Source organism: Festucalex cinctus, chromosome 15 (assembly GCF_051991245.1).
Source record: "Festucalex cinctus isolate MCC-2025b chromosome 15, RoL_Fcin_1.0, whole genome shotgun sequence".
Classification (NCBI taxonomy): Eukaryota; Metazoa; Chordata; class Actinopteri; order Syngnathiformes; family Syngnathidae; genus Festucalex; species Festucalex cinctus.
The window spans coordinates 26716562-26739443 of NC_135425.1; the positions used below are offsets into that span (position 1 = coordinate 26716562).

The window sequence follows — 22882 nt, forward strand, 5'->3', positions numbered from 1 at the left end:
GTCTTTGGAATGTGGGAGGAGACCAAAATTATATCCAATACATGTATAATATACACATGTAAATACATTTGTATTTAATTCTTGAATTATAATTTGTTTTATTTTCACTTTTAGTCATTTATTTAGTAGTTTTTTTAAATTATTATTATTATTATTAAGAGGTGCCTAATGAAAATGGAAATGAGTGAAAATTAGTTCAATAAATATTTTTTGTTTTCATTTGGTGCTTTATTATTATTATTATTATTATTTTTTTAAATTTATTTCATTATTTTTATATTTTATTATTATTATTTTTAATTATTATTCTTCGACAGAATCGCATTTGGCGCTTTCAGTTGAGTCATTTTGGAGTCGGACTGAGCTGAACATTGTCGAGTTGGTGCGGTAGGTGGCGATCATGAGCCCGAGGGCAGAAAACCGAAGAGGCGAGGAAGTCGCCAGCGGCAGGAAACGTGACGACAGAAAGCCGGAGAGAGTCCAGCTGGTGGAGCCACGTCGGCAGCGAGTGTTTTCGAGGAACATCCCGACTTCCGTTCGCGTGGATGGCGGACGAGAAGACGCGCAAGTCGGTGTCCCAGATCCCGCTGCTGAAGACGCAGGCGGGCCCGCGGGAGCGCGCGCTGTGGCCGCAGCGCCTCAAGGAGGAGTACCAGGCCCTCATCCGCTTCGTGGAGAGCAACAAGGCGGCCGACAACGACTGGTTCCGCCTCGAGTCCAACGCGGACGGAACGCGCTGGAGCGGCGCCTGCTGGCTCGTGCACGAGATGCTGCGCTACGAGTTCCGCCTGGAGTTCGACATCCCCGTCACGTACCCGGACACGGCGCCGGAAGTGGCGCTGCCGGAGCTGGACGGCAAGACGGCCAAGATGTACCGCGGCGGCAAGATTTGCCTGACGGAACACTTCGCGCCGCTCTGGGCCCGCAACTCGCCGCGCTTCGGCCTGGCCCACCTCATGGCGCTCGGGCTCGGCCCGTGGCTCGCCGTCGAGGTCCCGGACCTGATCGCCAAGGGGCTCGTGGTGCACGCAGAGCAGCGGAAGGCCGCGCAGTGACGTCACGGCCGCCACTGATCGCTTTGTGACGTTGTTTGCCGCTAAAATAAAAACCTGAAAGTCGTCCTCTGCGAAAACAAACGTCAACAATCATTTTTCACCCTTTTACATTTTTGTCAGCAGATAATTTTGAACATTTCCATCTTATCTAAAACTACTTGACATCAAATTTTGTCATCTTTTTGGTTGAAAACAGCTGCAAGCTAGCTAGCGGTCAGATTGACATTAGCATATAGCTAATTAGCATGAATGTTGCAGACATATAATTTCTTTGTTTGTGAACTAAAATGTCCATTGATTTTAGTCCGTTTTGAGCTAAATTTTCATCTTGCCTTTTAGTTGACTGATTTAGTCCCAATTGTTTATTAATGGCGTTTTTGTCCAGTGAAAAATGTGATGACAAAATCATTTTTTTGTTTTCGTTGACAAAATAAAGACTACTGGAGACCAACTCAAGTCCACGTTGATGTTAGCACAGTTGCTGACACGTTACTCAAAGACACATTTTATTGAAAAAAAGAACCAAAACAAAGAAGGAGGTGAGGTGAAAGGAAGCAGGTCATTCCGACACCCAAAGTTTAAAAGTTCTGTCGTAGGAGCACGTGGCGATGAGTTTGCCGTCGGGGGACACGTCCACGCCCATCACCTGACAAACAGACACTCCCTCATCATCACTTATGTCGGCATTGATGGCAAAAGCACATTTTATTGGAAGTGAGAAGACAAAAAAAATGTCTACCTTGCCCTCATGGCCGGCCAGCGTCTTCAGCGGCATCCAGCCAGGGTGACTCCAAACTTTGGCCATGTTGTCGTACGCGCACGTCAACAGGAAGTTGCCGTCGGTGGCTGCGTCAACACAAACGCGGGCATTATAAGTCCTCCACACAGGAAGGTGGCGCTACACTGTGGCCGCTTGACACGTCGGCGGATCAGAACCAGGGTTCTTTTAGTTTTTTTTGTTTTTTAATGTACTTTTATTCTTTTAGTTTTAATTTTTACTTTTGTAAAAATCACAATATATAATAATGAATATTTATATAAATATAGATAGATATTTGCTTTTAATTTTTAATTTATTTAGTTTTTATTTCGTTTTGTTGTTTTTTTTTATGTAGTTTTAATTTTTTACTTTTTTAAAATCATAACACATAAATACCAATATATAATAATGTATAGTTTTTCATTTTTAATTTAGTTTTGGAATTTTCATTTTAGTTTTTATTTCGTTTTGAGTTTTTTTTTTTTTAATTTAGTTAAGTTTTAATTTCTACTTTTTAAAATTCATAATATATAATAATTTAGTTTTGGAATTTTCATATTAGTTTGTATTTCCTTTTGAGTTTTGTTTTTTAAATTTAGTTTTAACAGTTTTCAGGGTGATTTTTAGTTTAAAAAAATGCACTAAAAGCATTCTTAAAAAGCATTTTTGTTTTTATTTTCTTTTGTTAATGAAATCGTTTTTTGAATGTTAGTTTTTCATTAGTTTTAGTGAACTGAAATAACCTTGATCCATAACGCGCATCAGAAATAAACAAAAGAGTCAAGTCAAAAATTCAGACTTGCGAAAATATTCTTGGAGGTGAGAAAAAAAAAAAAAAAAAAGTGATTTTCTGTAACAATACTTTGTACTGCTTTGAAATGATTCTGTCAAATATTGCAAATGTCCAAAACAAGTCGCGAAATTTCCACCGGGGAACAAACGCGTTGACTTACGTTGGAATCGGACACCTGACAACAGGTTATGGTGGGCGGGGATTGTGTACAGGCACTTCCTGTTCCTCAGCTCCCAAACCTTGCAGGTGTTGTCGCCGCTTCCTGTCGCCAGGTGGTAGCTGAGGGAAGAAAAGGAAATTCATCATCTTCAGATTGGGATTTTCATGGAGGCGCCCGGTCGGGACTCGTTCGCTCCGTTTGCCCAAAACGGATTTCGAAGCTTACCAGGAAAAAAAAAACTGCGTTGAAAGATGGCAAATGATGTCATGAAATTGTTTCAACTTCATTAAAACATTTTCAGATTTTTTTTTTTCTCCCTTAAAATGTAATGTTACCGCAAAAAAAGTCACACATTTTTCATCTTAAAATTATGAATACTGGTACATTTTGTTACAAGCTATTAATTTTTTATTTTAAATGTTTGATAATACATTTCTAATCATCATCATCATCATTTTTTACGGCGGCGTATTAGGGCCACAAATATATTTTTTATAGGACGGGGACAATATGCTGAGAAAAAAAAACGTGCAAATTTGCCACTTAAGTGGCAAATTTTTGAAGAAAAAAACTAGTAAATTTGTGAGTTTAGAAAGTAGCAAATTAGCAACTTTCTAAACTCACAAATTTACAAGGAAAACTCAAATTTGTGAGTTCAGAAAGTGGCAAATTTGCGACTTTCTAAAGTGGCAAATTTGAGAGAAAAAAAAAAAAACTCTCCAAAATTTGCCACTTTCTAAAAGTGATTTGCGACTTTCTAAAGTGGCAAATTTGTGAGAAAAAAAAAAAAACTCTCCAAAATTTGCCACTTTCTAAAAGTGATTTGCGACTTTCTAAAGTGTCAAATTTGTGAGAAAAAAACTCGTAAACTTGTGAGTTCAGAAAGTGGCAAATTTGTGAGAAAAAAAAAAAACTCTCCAAAATTTGCCACTTTCTAAAAGTGATTTGCGACTTTCTAAAGTGTCAAATTTGTGAGAAAAAAACTCGTAAACTTGTGAGTTCAGAAAGTGGCAAATTTGCGACTTTCTAAAGTGGCAAATTTGAGAGAAAAAAAAAAAAACTCTCCAAAATTTGCCACTTTCTAAAAGTGATTTGCGACTTTCTAAAGTGGCAAATTTGTGAGAAAAAAAAAAAACTCTCCAAAATTTGCCACTTTCTAAAAGTGATTTGCGACTTTCTAAAGTGTCAAATTTGTGAGAAAAAAACTCGTAAACTTGTGAGTTCAGAAAGTGGCAAATTTGAGAAAAAAAAAAAAAAAACTCTCCAAAATTTGCCACTTTCTAAAAGTGATTTGCGACTTTCTAAAGTGGCAAATTTGTGAGAAAAAAACTCGTAAACTTGTGAGTTCAGAAAGTGGCAAATTTGCGACTTTCTAAAGTGGCAAATTTGAGAGAAAAAAAAAAAAACTCTCCAAAATTTGCCACTTTCTAAAAGTGATTTGCGACTTTCTAAAGTGGCAAATTTGTGAGAAAAAAACTCGTAAACTTGTGAGTTCAGAAAGTGGCAAATTTGAGAAAAAAAAAAAAAAACTCTCCAAAATTTGCCACTTTCTAAAAGTGATTTGCGACTTTCTAAAGTGGCAAATTTGTGAGAAAAAAACTCGTAAACTTGTGAGTTCAGAAAGTGGCAAATTTGCGACTTTCTAAAGTGGCAAATTTGAGAGAAAAAAAAAAAAACTCTCCAAAATTTGCCACTTTCTAAAAGTGATTTGCGACTTTCTAAAGTGGCAAATTTGTGAGAAAAAAAAAAAAACTCTCCAAAATTTGCCACTTTCTAAAAGTGATTTGCGACTTTCTAAAGTGTCAAATTTGTGAGAAAAAAACTCGTAAACTTGTGAGTTCAGAAAGTGGCAAATTTGAGAGAAAAAAAAAAAAAACTCTCCAAAATTTGCCACTTTCTAAAAGTGATTTGCGACTTTCTAAAGTGGCAAATTTGTGAGAAAAAAACTCGTAAACTTGTGAGTTCAGAAAGTGGCAAATTTGCGACTTTCTAAAGTGGCAAATTTGAGAGAGAAAAAAAAAAACTCTCCAAAATTTGCCACTTTCTAAAAGTGAGTTGCGACTTTCTAAAGTGGCAAATTTGTGAGAAAAAGAAAACTTAAAAAAAAGTGTCCTGTTTGTTTTCTTCCAAAAACGAGGCCGTGCCGTGCCGTGCCGTGACGTTGCGGCGGCTGACCCGTTGGGTGAGAAGTGCACGCTGTAGAGTTCCCTCAGGTGTCCCTCCAGGAAGACGACGCAGCGTCCCGTGCGGAGATCCCAAACGCGTCCGAAGGCGTCCAGTCCGCTGCCGGGGGAGACGCGTACAAACTTGAAACTGCAGTCACACTCGCCAAACGCGCCGCGTGACAAAAAAACGCTTGGACCGGTTGTGATCGGTTTCACAGCCATTGTAAGTCTTTCAAGAAGGAAGATTGGAGATGAAGGAACGAGCGTGAGTGCAAGTGCACAAATATGCTTCAGAAATAAAGTTGGAGTTCATTTAGTCAATCGATCAATTGTATCGTCATTCATCAAGTTACAGTTAACAGTTACCGTTAAATGGAATGTGAAAAAACGAGTCGTACATTTGTGTTGCGATGGATTCTCTGTCACTAGGTGGCATTAGTGTTTCATGATGGACGCAGTGACTGAACATTTTTGTTTTCCAATTCACAGCGATTGTTATTTGGAACATGAAATAACGCCAGGTCATATTTGCTTCTTATAAATTAACAGTCACCACAAACACACGTATAAATACGTTCTATTTTAAATATTACCATGCTCCCAAAGATTTTTTTTTTTATGCTCGAGTATACAGAAGTCTTTGACGCAGCTTCTGAACTGAAGACAATGCTTCAAACAATGGTAGTTATTACAAAAATGGTCAGCAGGTGGCAGCAGAGTATAAGAGATCAACCGGGGCCATGTTGCAACAAGCTCTTTTTGTCAATGTTTTCACCAGGAATGAAACTTAGCTATATTCTAATGCTAATTGCTGCAAAACACAAACAGATAAACATACTTTTTTTTTTTTTTTCCTGATGAAAGAAGAGACTTTCATCTTTGTTTTGGTAGTTTCCATGTTTTTATGGCAATAGAACACAATATTGTGTGGGCCTTGCAAAACCAGTCAAAATCCAGTAAAATAGGAAAAGGATTGCTTCGGTCAAAAAAAAATAAATATTCAAATTAAGTATTGAAATTTTGAATGCCACTCAACGTCAACATCATATTTCGCAAAATCCATTCAATGACTTTTCCCCCTGATGTCTGTTGACGTGTGTTGCGGCGTCCGATCGCTCACCCGGTAGCAGCCAGCGAGCCATCGGGATGAAAATGGAGGTCGTGGACACCTTTGCTGTGACCTTCTTGATGCAGAATCTCCTCCTGCACTTCCATGTCCCAAAGACGCCACGAATGATCGTAGCTGCACGGTTTGGGCAAGTTGCGCAATCAGCAGCATCGCTTCGCAATTAAAGCGTTCCCTCGTTTAGCGCACGCTCGTCATTCGCAGACATCGGCACAGCATGCTTTGTTTTTTTATTTTATTTTACAGCCCACTATTTGGTTTGTTTATTTTTTTTGGTCTTTGCACAGCTGTATCCTTCCCAACGGCGTCTGTCTTGTATATTTATATTTATTAAATATATATTCTGCGCTGTAAATATAAAAAAATAAAAAATAAATTATGAAAAAAAAATGCGAATGAAAAAATATATACAGTAATGTATAATAATAAATAGAATAATTATAAAAAGAAAACATACTTTTAACGGAAAAAATGAATGTAAATCAAAAAAGAACAGAAATGACAAATGAAAAAATCATTCATAATAAACTAAAAATCATATAATGAAAAAAAAATACTGTGCTGTATAAGTAAATAAAAAAAAAACATACTTTTAATGGAAAAAGATGATTGGAAATGGAAAAAAAAAAAAGATGCATGAAAAAACATTCATAAAAAAAGTCATGCCAAAAAGAAAAAACATGTTAATAAATGGAAAAATATATATAATGTGCTGTATAATATGTAAATTAAAAAACAACATACTTTTAATGGGAAAAATGACTGTAAATGGAAAAAAAATATGAATGAAAAAGCATTCCTAATAAATATATAAATATATATATATATTTAATGATGATTTCCATTATCACGGAATGTAACCCGTGTGATAAACGAGGGAACACTTTTCGGATTGAACTTGACAACAGAGAAAAGAGAAACTGAAAAAATTGTTACCACGTGGATCCCAGGAACCTTCCGGACGGATGCCAACACAAGCGGGAAACTCGCTCGCTGTGGTCGTCGATGCTCACCACCGGCTCGTCGCTACGGCAACCACACAAGGGCGGAGGCTTCGTTTGTCACTTTTTACTTTTTTCCCCCTTTTGTTGCCGCCGTGTCGTCTCGTCTCGTCTCGTCTCGTCTCGTCTGGTTTTACCTGAGCAGGTTCCACAGCTTGACCGAGCCGTCGGCGGCGCACGAGGCCAAGCTGACGTCCGATTGGTCCAGAGACACGCCGGCCTGCGGGCGGAAGACCACCGCGCCCACGTTGGTGTTGTGACCTGCAGTCGGGTCGGAAAACAGACGCAAAAGGGGCGGAGTCTCCAACAAGTGTCTTTTTTTTGTTTTTTTAAGATAAAAGTGCTTGAAATAGTCGGAAATGACACACAAAAATTTTTAATAAAATAAATAATAATGGGTGTTTTCAATGTGAAAATAATTTACTATAAATAATCAATATAACAATAAATAATAATGAATAATACGTAATACATAATAAAAAAAAAAAAAATAATTCATAATATAATAATATAAATAAATACACATTTGGAAGATAAAAGTGCTTGAAATAATCTGAAATGACGCAAAAAAAAAAAAAAAAAAGTTAAATAACGAACAATCGAGGCTGCATATTAACGCCAAATGTCGCGATACTTGCGTAGGCGTATCGATAATCGATCGGGAGACAAAGTATCAGGATTTATCGCGATACCGATATATTGTTACACTCCTATTATTTGAGTTGTTCACTAATTTTATCTGCCAAACTGCTGATTGTTGTTACTTGGAATTATTTATTTAGTTATTTATTTTTAAGGGGGGAAAAAAGCAATTTAAAAAAATATAAAAATAAATATAAATAAATGATTTTTTTTCTTTTCTTTTTTAAATATGGCCCACCTCTCAGCGTGCGAATCAGGTTGCAGTCAGGAATGGACCACAGCTTACACAAACCGCTCCTGTGGGGGGGGAGACGTCAGCATTAGCATTAGCATTAGCATTAGCATGAGCTGCTTGAGCGCAATGTTGGTGCGCGAGCGTGACCAGGATGCGGTCGCCAGCATTTTGGAGTCAGGACTGAAGTGGCAGAAGCTGATTGGTCGATCGTCGCCGATCTGACTGCAGAAGTTGTTCAGGTTCTACAGAAGAGGAGTATGAAAAATAAATCAATAAATGAATCAATTCCCCCGCTGCTAACGCTAACTTGCGCTCACTCTCAGGCTCTTGTTGAGTTCCTGCTGGCGGATGGTTCTGGTGGCCTCGCAAATCTCCTTGAGGGCCCGGGCCGCCTCCAGACGCTTCATCGACCTGACGGCGACCAATCATCAGGACAACGACAACACGCCGGCCGCCGTCCCGTCGCTGGACACTCACCTCGGCAGAGAGTAACGGGCCAACCAGAGACGTGCGTCCTTGAGAGAGGCGGGCCCTTCGTGGTACCACGTCTGATGGCACTGTGATTGGTCGAGAACAATTGGCGACGGATTAGCACAGACCAGATTTGACAAATTCACGTCATTTTCCTCAATGAGATTTTAGAGGTGTTAGTCCACTTTTCATGAAGTGAGGCGTTATTGTTTATTCATCAGAGTTTTTCGTTTTTGTTGCGTTTTTGTTGACAAAACGAACACTACGTGGTTGTGTGTGTGTGTGTGTGTGTGTTGACGCCGAATTGCCAACCTCTTCCTGCGACCGCTTGGCCCGCTCTTCGTCTCTGCGGGACTTTTTCAGGGCATCCGGACCCACCACGGACAAAATGCCACGCAGCCTGAAAACGGAAGTAGACAAGAGTCTTCATTTTGTCAACAAAAACTAAACAAGAATCATGTCGTCGTATACCATTTTTTAAAAATATTTTTTCCTTTTTTTTCCCCTGTGTTTTAAAAAATACATTTTACCACTGTTTTTCTGAATTCCCCCCCCCCCCCCATTTTTGTTATTATTTTCCCCTGTTTTATAAAATCATTGTTTTTCTGAATATTTTTTCCCTGTTTTTTTGTGAGTATTTTTACCTGTTTTATAAAATAATTATTCTAATGTTTTTCTGAATATTTTTTTCCTGTTTTTGTAGTATTTCCCGTTTTATAAAATCATTATTATTCTGAGTATTTTCCCCTGTTCTATAAAATAATTATTTTTCTGTTTTTCTGAATATTTTTCCCCCCGTTTTTGTTAGTATTTTCCCCTGCTTTATAAAAGTAATATGGTTGTCCTGACGAAAACTCGACTAAAACGTTGCCAATTTTTGTTGACTAAAACTAGACGAATAAAATTACGTTTTCTTGAACTAAAATAAAGACTAAAATTCTAGATTTATAGTCGACTAAAAATGGACTAAATAGAAACGGGAAGTGGTTGACTAACTGTGGTAAAAACTAACAAGCGTGACTGAAATTGGACTAAAAGTGAGACGAAATTTCAAAATGGCGGACAAAATGAACACGAGTCAACACGATGGAAGTAAAAGCGGACAAGAGCAAAGTTACCTCTCCCGCCGATCCGCCGGCCCCTCCCCAAACAAGGTGATTGGCTCTCCGAGCGCCCGCAGCCCCGCCTTGACCTCGGTGTCGTCGGTGGACACGGTGATCTGCCGCGCTCGCCGCCTCCTCTCAAACTCGGCCAGCGCTTCCTGTTGCCGCTCGTTCACGTGCTCCTCCAACTCCAGCGTCTCGGCTGCAAAACAATCGCGAGGAATCCGTCAAGATGGCGCGCCGCGGCGGCCATCTTGAAAACGGCGTCACCCACAAGATGAGATGTTGATGTTTCCCGCTTCGATTCCCGCCTTGACGCCGTCGCTTGCCGCGGACAAGCCGCCGCCGCCGCCGGCCATCTCCGCGTTCAGACGCTCGCGCTCTTTTTCTTCCAGGCTCCCGTAGAACACGCGACCTTTCTTCGGGGCCGGGGCCGAGTCCTCGTCGTCTGACATCCTGGCACCTGGCGTAACAGGAAGTACGTCACGGTCAACGGATTCGCGCAACCTCGGGCAACAGTTAATTCTTCAAAATAACACAGTTAATTAAATAATAAATAATAATTTAAATTATTATTATAATTAATTATAATATAATTATTATTATAATTATTATATTAAAAAACACCATTAAAAAACAACTTTAAAAAACAAATTTAATAAAAAAACATAATAATAATAATAAAAACTATAATAAGCCTGGTACATACGACGAAATGAAGCAATTTGCTGGTAGAGAGGCCACGCTCAGTTAGTCTCCTATTTACTGTTGTTTATTGGATTGTTTTAGGGCTACTTTTCACCCAAAAAATATTTCAATCCAATGTCTCCAGTGTAAATATAATTTCTGTCCTAATGATTTTCCGTCGCCGCCGTAAGGAACGTAACTCCATCGTAAACAAAAAGACAACGAGCTGTATTAATTTTTAGAGAAACGAGTACAAGAAAAAAAATCCACTTATAAACACAACGACGCGAATAAGGATAACAATAAAGATACATTTTCTGAGCAAGCAATGTTTTAGAAACACGAGTCCACCAAACAAACATGCCGCCGCTTCTGTTCGCAGCTAGCGTTAGCATTAGCCACATTGAGTCACTTAAGGAGCGTCAAAAAAGCGACAAACTTTCACATAATAAAATGTGACATTTCTTTGGGTTTGTAGCCACAAATATATTGGAGAGAAATCTCTACAGCAAATATTTCAAGTTTATCAAACTCATACTTGCACAAGAGTAATCGGGCGCTGTTTGAATGGGAGATGACCTGGGTGACGTACACAGTGACCCGGATGCACATGACAACACTTTCCGGGTTCAGAGGTTGTACATCCTGTAGACTCAGCGACGGCTCTGGAAAACTACAGTGCAACATTTTAAACGACGAAACAAGCCACAAGCCGACGACGCAACTTGAAATCAATCTGCAGGTATATATATACATTTTTTTTGCATGCTTGCTGGCTTCAAAGGCGGAAGCGCCCATATAAACAACATCGCCATCTTTTTAGTAGCCTAGCTTTTAGCATTCACCTCTTGTTGAATGCGCACTACAACCGTTAAAAAAAAATGTCATCGATTACTAAACATAACTGTTAAGCGTAACCAAATCACGATCAGAGATAGACCGATGTTTTTTTTATTATTTTAATACATTTGAAGTATTAAAAATTTGACTTAGTTTTAATTTCAAAGAAAAACCGAAGGTGCAGAGAGTCACCAGGGTCAGAAATGAAAATTTCCCTGGGATTATTTTGATAATTGATTAACCTGTTGATTACTTTTTCAATTAATTTAAGTTTTTTTTTTTTCTTTAAAGATCCCTCTATTTAAAACAAGGCATTAGTTCAACTGGTGTGCAGAAAATGCACAAACACATTGATGATTCAGTTAGTGATTTGATCTGCAACATCAATACGATTTTTTCAATTTTTGATGAAAAAAGAGAGTTTTCATTTTTCATTTTCAGCCAATCAGTGAATGAGTCCAAGAGAAGATGCTGAGGAGGAAACCGACTCGTCTGGAGCTGAAGATTGATGACACGGACGAGTTTGAGAGCATCAAGAAAGAGCTGGAGGTCACTTTTCCCATTTTATTTTATTATCTCGCTGGAATGAAAACAAATAAATAAATAAATGTATTCCTTGGCTCTTTCTTTCTGTCTTTCAGGCACGTAAACGTCAACGGGACGAAGCCGAGTCAGGCGGCGGCGCCGGCGGAGCCTCTGTGGTCGGCGGCGACATCATCGGAGCAGAAACTCCGCCCTCGTCTTCGACCGCCGCGTCCAGGGCGGAGCTTATCAACGAGCGAATCGGCTTCAAGCCGCAGCCCAAACCCACCACCCTGCCCACGCTCTTCGGAAGTTTGCAATTTTAACACGTTTGTAAAGATGTCGGAATCGTTTCATTTTGTAAGAATGCTATTTTTTTTTTTTTTTTTTTATCTTCTGGGGCTTGCATAATTCATAATCAAGCAGTTAAGTCCACACAGTCATAACACAATGTAGTCTGGTTGTTTTATTTTCATTATAAATGCATCAATGATCTTATAAAATGTTTCACTAAATGTGATTATGTACAGAAAAGGAACCGGCGGTGGCGCTAAAAGATAAGCTCCACCCTCTCAAGACACGTCTCGGTTCCAAAAAATAAATAACATTGTTATTGATTGTCTTTAAAAAAAAAAAAAAAAAAAACATCTTAAGATGCTGGATTTTTCTGTGAAATAAAAAGTATAAATACAAATAAAAAGTATAATGTACATAGATAGGAATATTAGTCTGGTTGCTATTGTTACAGGATTAGACATGAAATTGTATTTTTTTTTTTTTTTTAGAATTATTGATGCAAACGTGCACATTTCCTGTTTGACCAACAAGCTTCCTGGATGTGTGGCAACAACATTTTTTAGTGTTCAAATGTCACGTATAAAAAAACGAAGGAAAAAAAAAAAAAAAGAGGCCGCACCTCCCGTCACTTTTTCTTGACGGCGGCGAGGTCTCGCTGCAGTTCGGCAAATTTGGGTCGCTCCTCCGGGCTGTACTGCCAACAGCGCTGCATCACCTTGTACACGTCGTCCGGGCAACGCTGAGGACACGCCATCCGGTAACCTAGCAACCACACCACAGCCGTGAATAAGTAAGCGTGCGTCAAGTGGCGTCGGAAGGCGCGCGCTCACCTTTCTCCACCTGCTCTCGGGCCTGCTGATTGGTCATCCCCGGGTAAGGACACACCCCCAGGCTGAAGGTTTCCCACAGCAGGATGCCGTAACTCCACACGTCGCTCTCCGAAGTGTAACGACCTGCAGGTGGTACAAATAACCATATTATTGATATCGGGTCGATACTGGCTCGAAAATATCCATCTAGAATTTTAGTTTCAGTTTTTGTGCACTGCTGATGTTTGGTCAAACAGGTCTCACCTTTGTACTTGAAAAAGATTTTTTTTTTTGTGTGTGTATGTTTTAGGTTTTATATTTGCTGCATGATAATCTTTAACATCGCTTATTTGGGTTGGAAAGAAAATCCACAGAAAAAGTGGAATGAAGGCAGAATTTGTAGTTTCTGAACAGTATATGATCATTTGTTTAAATTTGTTTCCCATTATCACTTTGTGCAATTATTTTAATAAAGTTAAAAAAAAAATAGATATTTTGTTATGGTTCTAATAGCTCTAGAAATAAAATGGTATGAATAAAAAAACATTCAGAATAAATGACAAAAAATACATTGTGCTTTATTATAAGTGAATTAAAAAAATATATTTTGTTATGGTTGTAATGTCTTTGGAAAAAAAAAATAGTACGAATGAAAAAACATTTTGAATAAATAAAAGAAAAAAACACTGCAGTATAACAATTTAAAAAAAAAACTTAATGGAAAAAATGACTAAATGGGAAAAAAATGAATGAAAATTTTTTTAACTAAAAATCATACCAAAAAGAAAAAAAAATAATGAAAAAAATAAACTGTGGTGTATAAGTAAATTCAAAACAAAACATACTTTTAATAGAAAAAATGAATGTAAATAAAAAAAAACATGAATGAGATGAATAAGAAAGCATTTAGTAAAAATCATACCAAAACGAAGAAAAACATGAAAAAAAAATGTGTATAATTAATGGGAATTATTATTATTATTTTTTAATAAAGGCGGATTTCCATTATTGTGAGTAGTTTTTGGAACGTACCACCCGCGATAAACGAGGGAACACTGGATACCCGCTTCTCCATTTGCTGTCATGTCACTCAAGCTGATTGATTGATTGAATGACAAACGCAAATATGTCCGTTACCGTAGTTGAGCGCTTCGGGCGCCGTCCACTTGATGGGAATCTGCTTGAGTCCGGACGACGAATAAACGCCGTCGTCCTCCTGACGACTCATCCCGAAATCGCTGATCTTCAACACGCTGCTTTCGCCCACCAGGCAGTTCCTGGCCGCCAGGTCCCTGACGCGCACACGCAGCGTGAGCAGGCGGGCGGCCGGGGGCGGGGCCGTCGACGTCGGACGCCGAGACTCACCTGTGGATGCAGTTCTTACTCTCCAGGTACGCCATGCCGGCGGCGGCGTCTGCGGCGAAACGGAGCAGCTGCTTGGTCTTCAGCTCGTCCTTCTTCTTCCTCAGGAAGGACAGGAAGTCGCCGCCTGGCGGGGCCCAAGCGCGACACGGGCTCGGAAACGGACGCAAAGGAACGCGAGGGCGGCGGGCGCGGCGCCACCTACCGGGAACCAGCTCCATGACGATGTAGATGGGCTGCCTCTGAGTGCACACGCCGATCAGCTTGACGATGTTGGGGTGGTCGTACTGCTTCAGGATCCTCCAGCGCCAACGGGACAACATCAAACTCACAAAAGGCAAAGCTGACTCCGCCTCATTTTTATTGCGCCTTCCTTTAATACTGCCACACCTTTTCATTTTTACATTATATACATATTATTTTAGTACATTTACAAAATAATAAAATAATACATTTATTGAATAAAAAATAATTAAGCATTTTATCGGGTCTTCTATTATATATATTACATATATATATTATTATTATTACATTTATAAATAATTTAGACATAAATACAAAATACATTTATCTAATTAAAAAAATAAACATTTTTATCGGGTCTTCTGCCACAAGTTATTAAAAAATAAAAAATAAAATAAAGTGCCAGCCGATTTTGAGCATTTGAAGTCGTCTTTCAAGGCAAACAGAATATTGTGTGCTTTTATTACATAAATTATTTTTTCTTTAATTCATTTGAAATAAAATGTAATAATTTAATACTTAGTAATAAAAAAAAAACACAATGCCTGCCGGCTGACGCTTCAAGGGAAAAAAAAAAAAGCTGTCATTTATCTTTCAGCCTTCAAATATTTGTTCTTAATTTGATTAAGTAAGAACAAAAAAAAATGCAATCATTGTCAATACTGACCGAGTGGATTGGACGCGTAACACCCGCCAAACGGTTTAAGTATGAGTCGCGGTCCGACGGGGCGTCAAATTGAAACGGGCCAAAAATCGCACGCATGTCAAACACACAAGCGCTCGGACAAAACCGAATCGGCGAACGCGGCGGCTCACCTGGCTTCCGACAGGAATCGGATCTTGAGTTCGGGAGGCAAATCCTCCTTGCAGGTTTTGACCGCCACCGCCGTTTTGTCTCGCAGCAACGTCCCCTTGAACACCTCGCCAAAGTTGCCCTGGACGAGGAGGAGGAGTATATCTTGTTTGAATTGGTCACAATTTTGATCGCGTCCCAAGTGACAAAACAGGACGAGCGAGAGCTCACCTTGCCCAGCAGCTCTCCCAGCGCCACGTCCTCGTGGTTGAGGATCCACTTTTTGTCCTGCACACATGACAACACGCACGCACGCACGCACATGTGAATTGGGCTGGGGACCTGTGGCTACCTCACAATATGAGATATGAAGCGAACGATAATTATCTCATGATATGGTGATACCGCCATATACAATAAAAATAAATAATAATAAAACAAATTTTTAAAAATAATATAACGAAAACAATATATCCATCCATCCATTTTCTGAACCGTTCACTCCTCACAAGGGTCATGGGGTGGGTGCTGGAGCCTATCTCAGCTGGCTTTGGGCAGTAGGCAGGGTACATCCTGAACTGGTCGCCAGCCAATCGCAGGGCCAAAAACAATATAAATAAAATATATAAATATGAATAATAAATATCGAATAATAATAATAATAATACATTAAAATAAAAGAAATACAAAATAATATAAAAATAGAAATAATTATAAATATATAATGTATACATGTAAACATAAAATAAAAATAAATATAATAATAATAATAATAAAATTAAGCTGATGAGTCTGCTTCAAAACTTGCATCCATTTCGCCGCCACTCATATGAGGCGCTTCCCCTAGTGGCCCGCCAAGTAATTGCTCAATAAGTCCTGAACAATGAAGCCATTATGGTGTCTGTATATTAACTACAAATATTGCGATACTTGCGTATTGATAATTTATCGGGAGACAAAGTATCATGATATTGATATATTGTCACACTCCTAGTTGTAATTGAGTTCAATTATTTATGGTTATCAGGTCATGTTCAGTAAAACATACATGATAATGATGAATGTAGCTGCATTGGATTCAATGATAAATGTACATATTCCTAATTTTTACTGATGCTCCAAATAAGAAAAGTTTCGACTATTTTGCAGCAATGCTAATTCTGGGAAAGTCTTCCATGTCAAAGTCAAACTGGTGCTGCATGAAATCCTGAACTGAATCGGAAAACCAATACGAATCGAATCAATTTTGAAAACCCGAATCGATACCCGGCCCTACGCGGAAGCCTCGGCGACACCGTCTTGCCTTGACGACAGGGTTGAGCAGCACCACGCCAGACTTTTTGGTGATGAGCTGCTTGGTGGAGAAGTGATGCTCGATCAGCTGCGGGATGGTGGCGAAGCCCGTCCCCTCAAAGCGGTACTGACTCTACCGGGAAACAGAGACACGGCGTCAAACGAGCGGCGCCAGCGTACGCGGGGGCGGGGGGGCGTGTCTTACGTACGTCGGCAAACTGGATGATGAAGTGTCGGCGCTGGTCGTCCGAGAAGACGGAGAGGACGTACTCGCCCGGTTTGCCGTGGCTCTCGCGCACCAGGAAGTCGCCCTGTTGGCGAAGGAGCTCTTGGGCCTCCGTGCGCGGGATGGCGCCGTGGTACCACTCCTGCTCCGCCAGGGGGCGCTCCGACGACGGGATCACGTCAAAGAAGTGCTGGGAAAAACAAACAAACACGAAATTCGACATTATATTCAAATTTTGGGGATTTTGGAACGAGCTGAACAATTGAAAGTTTGAATGAATGATCAGTCAAAAATAAATATGGAAATTGAAGGTTAAAAAAAAAAAAAAAAAACAAGAATTAATTTGGGGAGTTGAAAGGGGCCAAACAGTTTAAGATTGGAAGGGCTTGAAAAAAAAAAATATATAAAATAAAATAAATAAATAAATAAATAAATAAAAACATGGAAATTACACTTTAAAGGGACACTTGACTCATTGAGCCATTTTCATCAGTTAAAAAAAAAAAAAAAAACATATATTGCAAATATAAAAAAAAAAAAAAAAAAAAAAAACATATATTGCATAACAAATTTGATAACTTCATTGCAATTTCCAGATTTCTTGTAAAAAAAAAAAAAAAAAAAAAGTCCTACTTGAAACTGTTCTACAAATTTCACTTGCCAAATTTTGACAAACTTCCAAAATAAAAGGTCAAAATTCAGATTTAAAAAAAGAAAAAAAAAAAAAAGAAAAAACTTTAAGGGATACTTGACTCATTGAGCCATTTTCAGCAGTAAAAAAAATTTAAAAATCATATTTTGTCCAGAATACATTTGATAACTTCATTACAATTTTAGTTTTAAGACACATATATACAGGAGTAAAATGATTGTCCTGACTAAAACGTTGTAGTTTTTGTTGACTAAAACTAGACGAATAAAATTGTTTTCTCGGACTAAAATAAAGAATAAAATGCTACATTTATAGTCGACTAAAAACAGATTAAATTAGTGAACTAAAACAACCTTGTTTGTCGTTGTAATGAAATGGAATTGAATTGGGAATTCTTTGTGACAAAACTTCAACAAAAAAACAAAAGGGGGCGGGGCCGGACGACGCGTCTCACCGAGGACGACGATCCCAACATGGCTTTCGGCGATCGGATCATCCCGGCCAGCGAGTGTCGAAGCGTATCCAAGCGAGAGCTCTTCTCCTTGCCTTTATCCTGAAAAGGACAACACGACAGGAAGGAGCCGCTCTTATTGTGAAAAGACCCCCCCGCTGCCGCCGCCGCTTCTTCTTACGGTGGAGCCGAGCGAGCGTGTGTCGTCCTCGTAGGGCAGGGCCAGCGGCGGGGGCGGCGGCGGCGGGGACGGGGCCTCCGCCATCTTGGCGTCCAGCAAAGCCTTCTGGGAGGACAGGCGGGCCTCGGAGCTGCGCAGCGATTGGACCGTTTGACGCAGCTCCAGGAGCGACAGCTTCTGGCTGAGGAGGAGCACGCAGCTGAGGACGGACGGAGGACGGACGGACGGACAGAAAAGAGAGACGTGACGCCGGGCGGACGGACAAGCGGCGTGACGGACGGACGGACGGAGAGACACCGACTCCGACTTCCTGTCGGCGTTCTGCTGGCTGCTGCTGATCTTGGCGTCCAGGTCGTCCACCAGTGCCTCTTTGGTCCGCAGGTTCTGCTGAGTCAGCGCCAACTCCTCCGTTGCCGACGACAACCTGACAACACCGTTTTGGATTTGAATCGCGTTCAATCGGGGACGGGCGACTTTAAATTGTTTTTCGTTTTTTTTCTTAAGCAGTTGCATCATCCGATTCCATTTCAAACAGGAAGTCTTTTCATTTGGAAACGATTATGACTATTATTTATGGAGAACAAAAACAGTGATATTTCATCCGTGTTTTGTGGAATAGCTTAAATGTTTAAGATTTGTTTTTGACACAATTGTTAAAATTAAGAAAGCCTTCTGTATATTCTAGCATAAAAAAATAAAAAACAAAAATAAAGAACGTATAAATAGATCTTTGATTTAAAACAGAACGTATTTACACGATTTTGGCAGCAAATAAGTTAAATATTAGGTGAACATTACAGGACTGAGTAAATGTAAGTTCCCTCGTTTTCCGCCGGGGTTATGTTCCAAAAAAAAAAAAAAAAAACTCACAATAAATGAAATCCGCAAAGTATCTATCTTTATGTTTTACACTTATTCTAAATGTTTTTTGCTCACATGGCCTGCAGACTGTCGGCCGTCAGCGTGTTCCAGAGGATCTCGTTTGCCGACAGGTTGTCTGTCTCGTCCAGCAGGGACGCGTCGAACTCCACGTTGGCCTCGGGGGTCTCGGGGGACCTGTCAAACAAGCAAACGCGCGCAAAAAAACAAAACGTCAGCACGGGGAAAGCGAGACGGCGTCCCCGCCCCCACCGTCACCGCGGCGACCTGTAGGCGTCGATAAATTGCTGGTACTCTGCCAGCGGGTCGATCTGCTGGACCGCCGCCGAAATCTCCTGATGCACTTTGACCACCTCGTCCGTCAGCAGGCTGCTGATCTCGCAGTACTCTTCCAGGATGTTCTTCCTGTACAAGACGTATGGGGGCATATTTCTGCTCATGGTGGTAAGTAGGGACGGAACGATATCGCCAACCTCCCCACAATATGGTGATAATGATCATAATATGACCTTCATGTCGTGATAATATCGCATCGTGACGTTTGGGTATCGTGACATCCCGTAGCGGCGGTGGCGTTGGGTGACTCACAGCGCGAGCGTCATGTCCTCCTGCATCCTCTGCAGGGCGTCGAGCAAGGCGGGCGCGGCGTGCCGCCGGTGCTCCTCCTGCTGCGTCTGCGCGCCGCACACGGCCACCACGTACTGGTTGTGCAGGTTGTGGAGCTTGGCCGTGGCTTTGTCGTAACGCTCGTGAGCGCGCTCCGCCTCGCGGCCTGTCGCGAACGCAAAAAAGGAAAAAAGTTGCGGCCGACCATGACAACTTTTCAAAATGAGAGCCGAACCTTTGCTGAGGGCTTCTCGATATTTGTCCTTGGCGTTGTTGGCGTCGCGGCTCAGCTGGCGATACGTCGACTTCAGCTTGTCCAGGTCGCTCCTGGTCACCTAGCAACAACAACAACAGCAACAGCAAAGTGAGTGATGATAATAATAATAATAATAATAATAAACAATAACAATACAGTCTTCCCTCGTTTATCACGGGTTCATTATTTGCGGCCACGCTGTTTTTTTTTGGTGTGGTTTGTTTATTATTATTATTTTTTTGTTGTATTCTTTAGTAGAAAAAGCATTCATTAAAAAAAAAAAAATAATACTAAAAATCATACCAAAAAGAAAAAAATACATATAATAAATGAAAAATACATATATTGTGCTGTACACTGAAATAAGTATATTTAAAAAAAAAAAAAAAAAAAAGCATACTTTTTAATGGGGAAAAAAATGACTGTAAATGAAAAAAACCAACAACAAATGACTGAAAAAGAATTCATAAAAAAACTAAAAATCATTCCAAAAAGAAAAAAAATGTATAATAATGAAAAAAATATATATACACTGCGCTTTACAATGTAATAAGTATATATTTTTTTTAAAACACACTTTTAATAGAAAAATGAACGTAAATAAAAAAAAAAAAGAATATAAATTCCGAATGAAAAAGCATTTATAATAAAATTAAAATTAGACCAAAACGAAAAAACATAATAAAGGAAAAACTACATATATAATTAACGGCATTTTTAAAAAAAAATTATTTTATTAATGCGGATTTCAATTATCGCGGGTAGTTTTTGCAACGTAACACCCGCGATAAACGAGGGAAAACTAGTTTTGTTTTTTTTGTGGGGGTTGAACTCAAATGACAAATATGAACACGACGGCCGTTTCTGCGATGACGAGTTTTGTAAACGGCAGTTTTTAGCGGCAGCCGACCTTGTGCTTGTGGCTCTCCAGCTGCTGATGAAGACTCTGGTAGCTCTTCTTCACCTGCTGCTTGTCTCGGATGAGCGTGGCGAGGCGGTGCAGCGGACCCGAGTTCAGGTCGTCGGCGTGACCTCTCATGACGCGACCCAGCGCCTCCGTCTGACGCACCACCTGTGACCACGACTGACAGACGCGGGCGGGCGTGGCGTCAGGACGATGAGGTGGGACGTGACGACGGCGGCGGCGGCGGCGGCGCTCACCTTGCTGACGGTGCTGACGTAGTCGGCCGCTTCCTGTTTCTCCATCTGCTGAGTCATGCTGAGCAGCAGAGCGGCATATTCCTTGTCGCTCTTCACGCGCAGGGTCATGAAACGCTTCACCGTCTCCAGCAGCTGCCACACACAATTTTCCACAACAACAAAATATGCATCAATATGCAATATTGACCTCGTATTTTGTTATCATTGGTTTTAAGTGTGACATATGATCCCAAACTTTGGTCATTGTTTGCGTTTGATGCATGTTTCCAAACTTGGTGCTCTGCCTGCTTGCCCCAAGTTTATTTTAGTTAACTAAAACAAATGAAAAAACTCAAACCAAAATTAAAAATAAATACAAATTTGTTAACGAAATAAAATAAAAATGACAATGCTTTTAAAAAATAAATAAAAAATGAACTGAAACTACATTTTATGTTTACAAAGCTACTTTCATAGTTATAGCAAAAATGTCCTTCCTTTTCATCTTTGGTAATTAATTTAAGGCAAGAGCCTTTGGGGATGAGTTCACATACGATTTTACGTAGATTTAATTTGATATTAACACCCGGAATAAGGATGTTTGAAAGTGTGTTACACAGAAGTGACGTCATCTAGCAGCAGCCAATAGAAAAGCACCTTCATTCATTTCATTTGGCACCTTCACATTTTTAAAAAATAAAATAAAACTAATACTGAAACTAACTCAAACTAAGCATGAGGGTTGTCATGAGAACCGATACTTCGGTACCAAGATTCTGAAAATGTGACGGTACCGCCTTTTCTACAATACCCGAAGTATCGTTGGTACCGACGCGGCAGATCTGGCTGCGTCTCGTTTTGTGAGACTTACAGTAGGAGTCCAAAGTATATTTGCTTTCAAGTTAAATTTTGCAAACAATTATCGGCTTATTGGTTATCGACATCAGCAATTTCTAAATTATTGCTTTTTCCCGTATCGGTTGAAAATAGCATTATCGTGCATCCCTAATCAAAAACTAAAATAACAAATTCCAAAACTATTAATAGTAACCCTGGTTTGCAGGGACATTTTGCCAGGCCTTTTTGTTGTTGTTGTTGTTGTTGTTGTTGTTGTCATAATTAATTCGGGCTGCCAAGAAGATGGAGAGAACTGCAAAAGGGCGTACCTTCAATTCCCAATCCTGCAATTTGAGTAATCCCTCGTGGGAATTCCTCAGATCCCGACCGAAACCCATCATGTGTCAGGCGGCGTCACGGCGAAGTCGGGAGAGGAAAGTTTGCATGATCCACTGGAAACAGGAAAGACACACACGCAAAAAAAAATCAGTTTTGAAGACATGAACACAACTTTCATTCTTGTCAATGTTATTGTTACTTTTGTGTAAAAGGCTTTCTAAAACAGCTAGGACACTCAGTCAGACAAATGAATAAACCAAACGATATCTAATAAGAGCTGTAAACAAACGCAGAATAGCGGCAAGTGACGTGTAAAAAACAAAAAGAAAAACAAAAAAAGTGACGCGAAAGCCAAGTCAGCCGCAGCCCATTCAAGTGAATGGGAAATGCAAGCTAGCATGCTAAACGGGACTTCCAGCAGCCAAGCGGCCAAAAGTGCCGCCAAGAGCGCCGAGCAAACTCAATTCGAAGCCGAAAAAGCACTCGAGCAACCAGCGGAGCAATTTCTCCGCGTGTCCGCTCTTGCTCTCGCTCGGTTCAGCCCGTCCGACGAAAAGCGCAGACGAGAGAAGGCGAGTGAGGAGCTGGGGAGGGAGTGGAGGAATCCCCGGGACGTTCGAGGATTAAACGACGACGTCTTTTGGCTTTCTTTTTTGCGCCGCTCTAAAAGCACCTGAGAGGCGGCTGGTTGGGGGGCGACACGCTCAGTGTCCGGTCACCGCGGTCCTCGGCTTTCCCCCGTCCGCGCTCATTTCGTCCTTTGGCCAACTTTTCTTCTCTCTTTTTCCACTTTTTCCCAATCCCGTTCTCCGTTGAGCTAATGGCTAAAGCTAACAGGGAAGGGCTTCCGCCGGAAACGGAAGCACGAGGGGGAACCTGGCAAGACCCCATTTCGCGTTCCTTGAAAGAGCGAACAAATAAACATACTTAAAAATATATATATATTGAAAATATTAGT

General features: G+C 40.3%; 5 protein-coding genes across 6 annotated transcripts in view; 3 read left to right on the top strand and 2 right to left on the bottom strand.

The window, feature by feature from the left end:
• Positions 1-22882, top strand: part of LOC144001890 (uncharacterized) — a 263910-nt gene that overhangs the window by 194097 nt on the left and 46931 nt on the right. The window lies entirely within an intron of this gene.
• ufc1 (ubiquitin-fold modifier conjugating enzyme 1) lies at positions 409-1506 on the top strand. Its single transcript, XM_077497801.1, has one exon. The coding sequence runs from the start codon at positions 546-548 to the stop codon at positions 1053-1055; it is 510 nt and encodes a 169-aa protein (XP_077353927.1). The 5' UTR covers positions 409-545; the 3' UTR covers positions 1056-1506.
• On the bottom strand, positions 1513-10870 carry prpf4 (pre-mRNA splicing tri-snRNP complex factor PRPF4). Of its 2 annotated transcripts, none has more exons than XM_077497793.1 (15): positions 10741-10870; positions 9786-9974; positions 9527-9713; positions 8721-8808; positions 8415-8494; positions 8255-8348; positions 8085-8179; positions 7941-7999; positions 7198-7321; positions 6996-7085; positions 6054-6176; positions 4944-5051; positions 2769-2887; positions 1795-1901; positions 1513-1701 (listed from the first exon to the last, which is right to left on the bottom strand). In XM_077497793.1, exons 1-15 carry the CDS (start codon positions 10808-10810, stop codon positions 1615-1617), a joined length of 1620 nt encoding a protein of 539 aa, XP_077353919.1. In that variant the 5' UTR covers positions 10811-10870; the 3' UTR covers positions 1513-1614. The 2 variants fall into 2 exon arrangements, with proteins under 2 accessions (XP_077353919.1, XP_077353920.1); XM_077497794.1 differs by having other exon boundaries at positions 10737-10850.
• cdc26 (cell division cycle 26 homolog) lies at positions 10773-12222 on the top strand. Its single transcript, XM_077497803.1, has 3 exons — positions 10773-10940; positions 11480-11587; positions 11680-12222. Exons 2-3 carry the CDS (start codon positions 11507-11509, stop codon positions 11884-11886), a joined length of 288 nt encoding a protein of 95 aa, XP_077353929.1. The 5' UTR covers positions 10773-10940; positions 11480-11506; the 3' UTR covers positions 11887-12222.
• fer (fer (fps/fes related) tyrosine kinase) lies at positions 12014-22790 on the bottom strand. The gene is made up of 20 exons (XM_077497789.1): positions 22598-22790; positions 21915-22037; positions 20770-20901; positions 20519-20692; positions 19588-19687; positions 19335-19518; positions 19014-19151; positions 18804-18923; positions 18169-18291; positions 17868-18066; positions 17690-17788; positions 16567-16773; positions 16368-16490; positions 15296-15352; positions 15088-15206; positions 14234-14328; positions 14032-14155; positions 13804-13958; positions 12688-12810; positions 12014-12619 (listed from the first exon to the last, which is right to left on the bottom strand). Exons 2-20 carry the CDS (start codon positions 21984-21986, stop codon positions 12483-12485), a joined length of 2481 nt encoding a protein of 826 aa, XP_077353915.1. The 5' UTR covers positions 21987-22037; positions 22598-22790; the 3' UTR covers positions 12014-12482.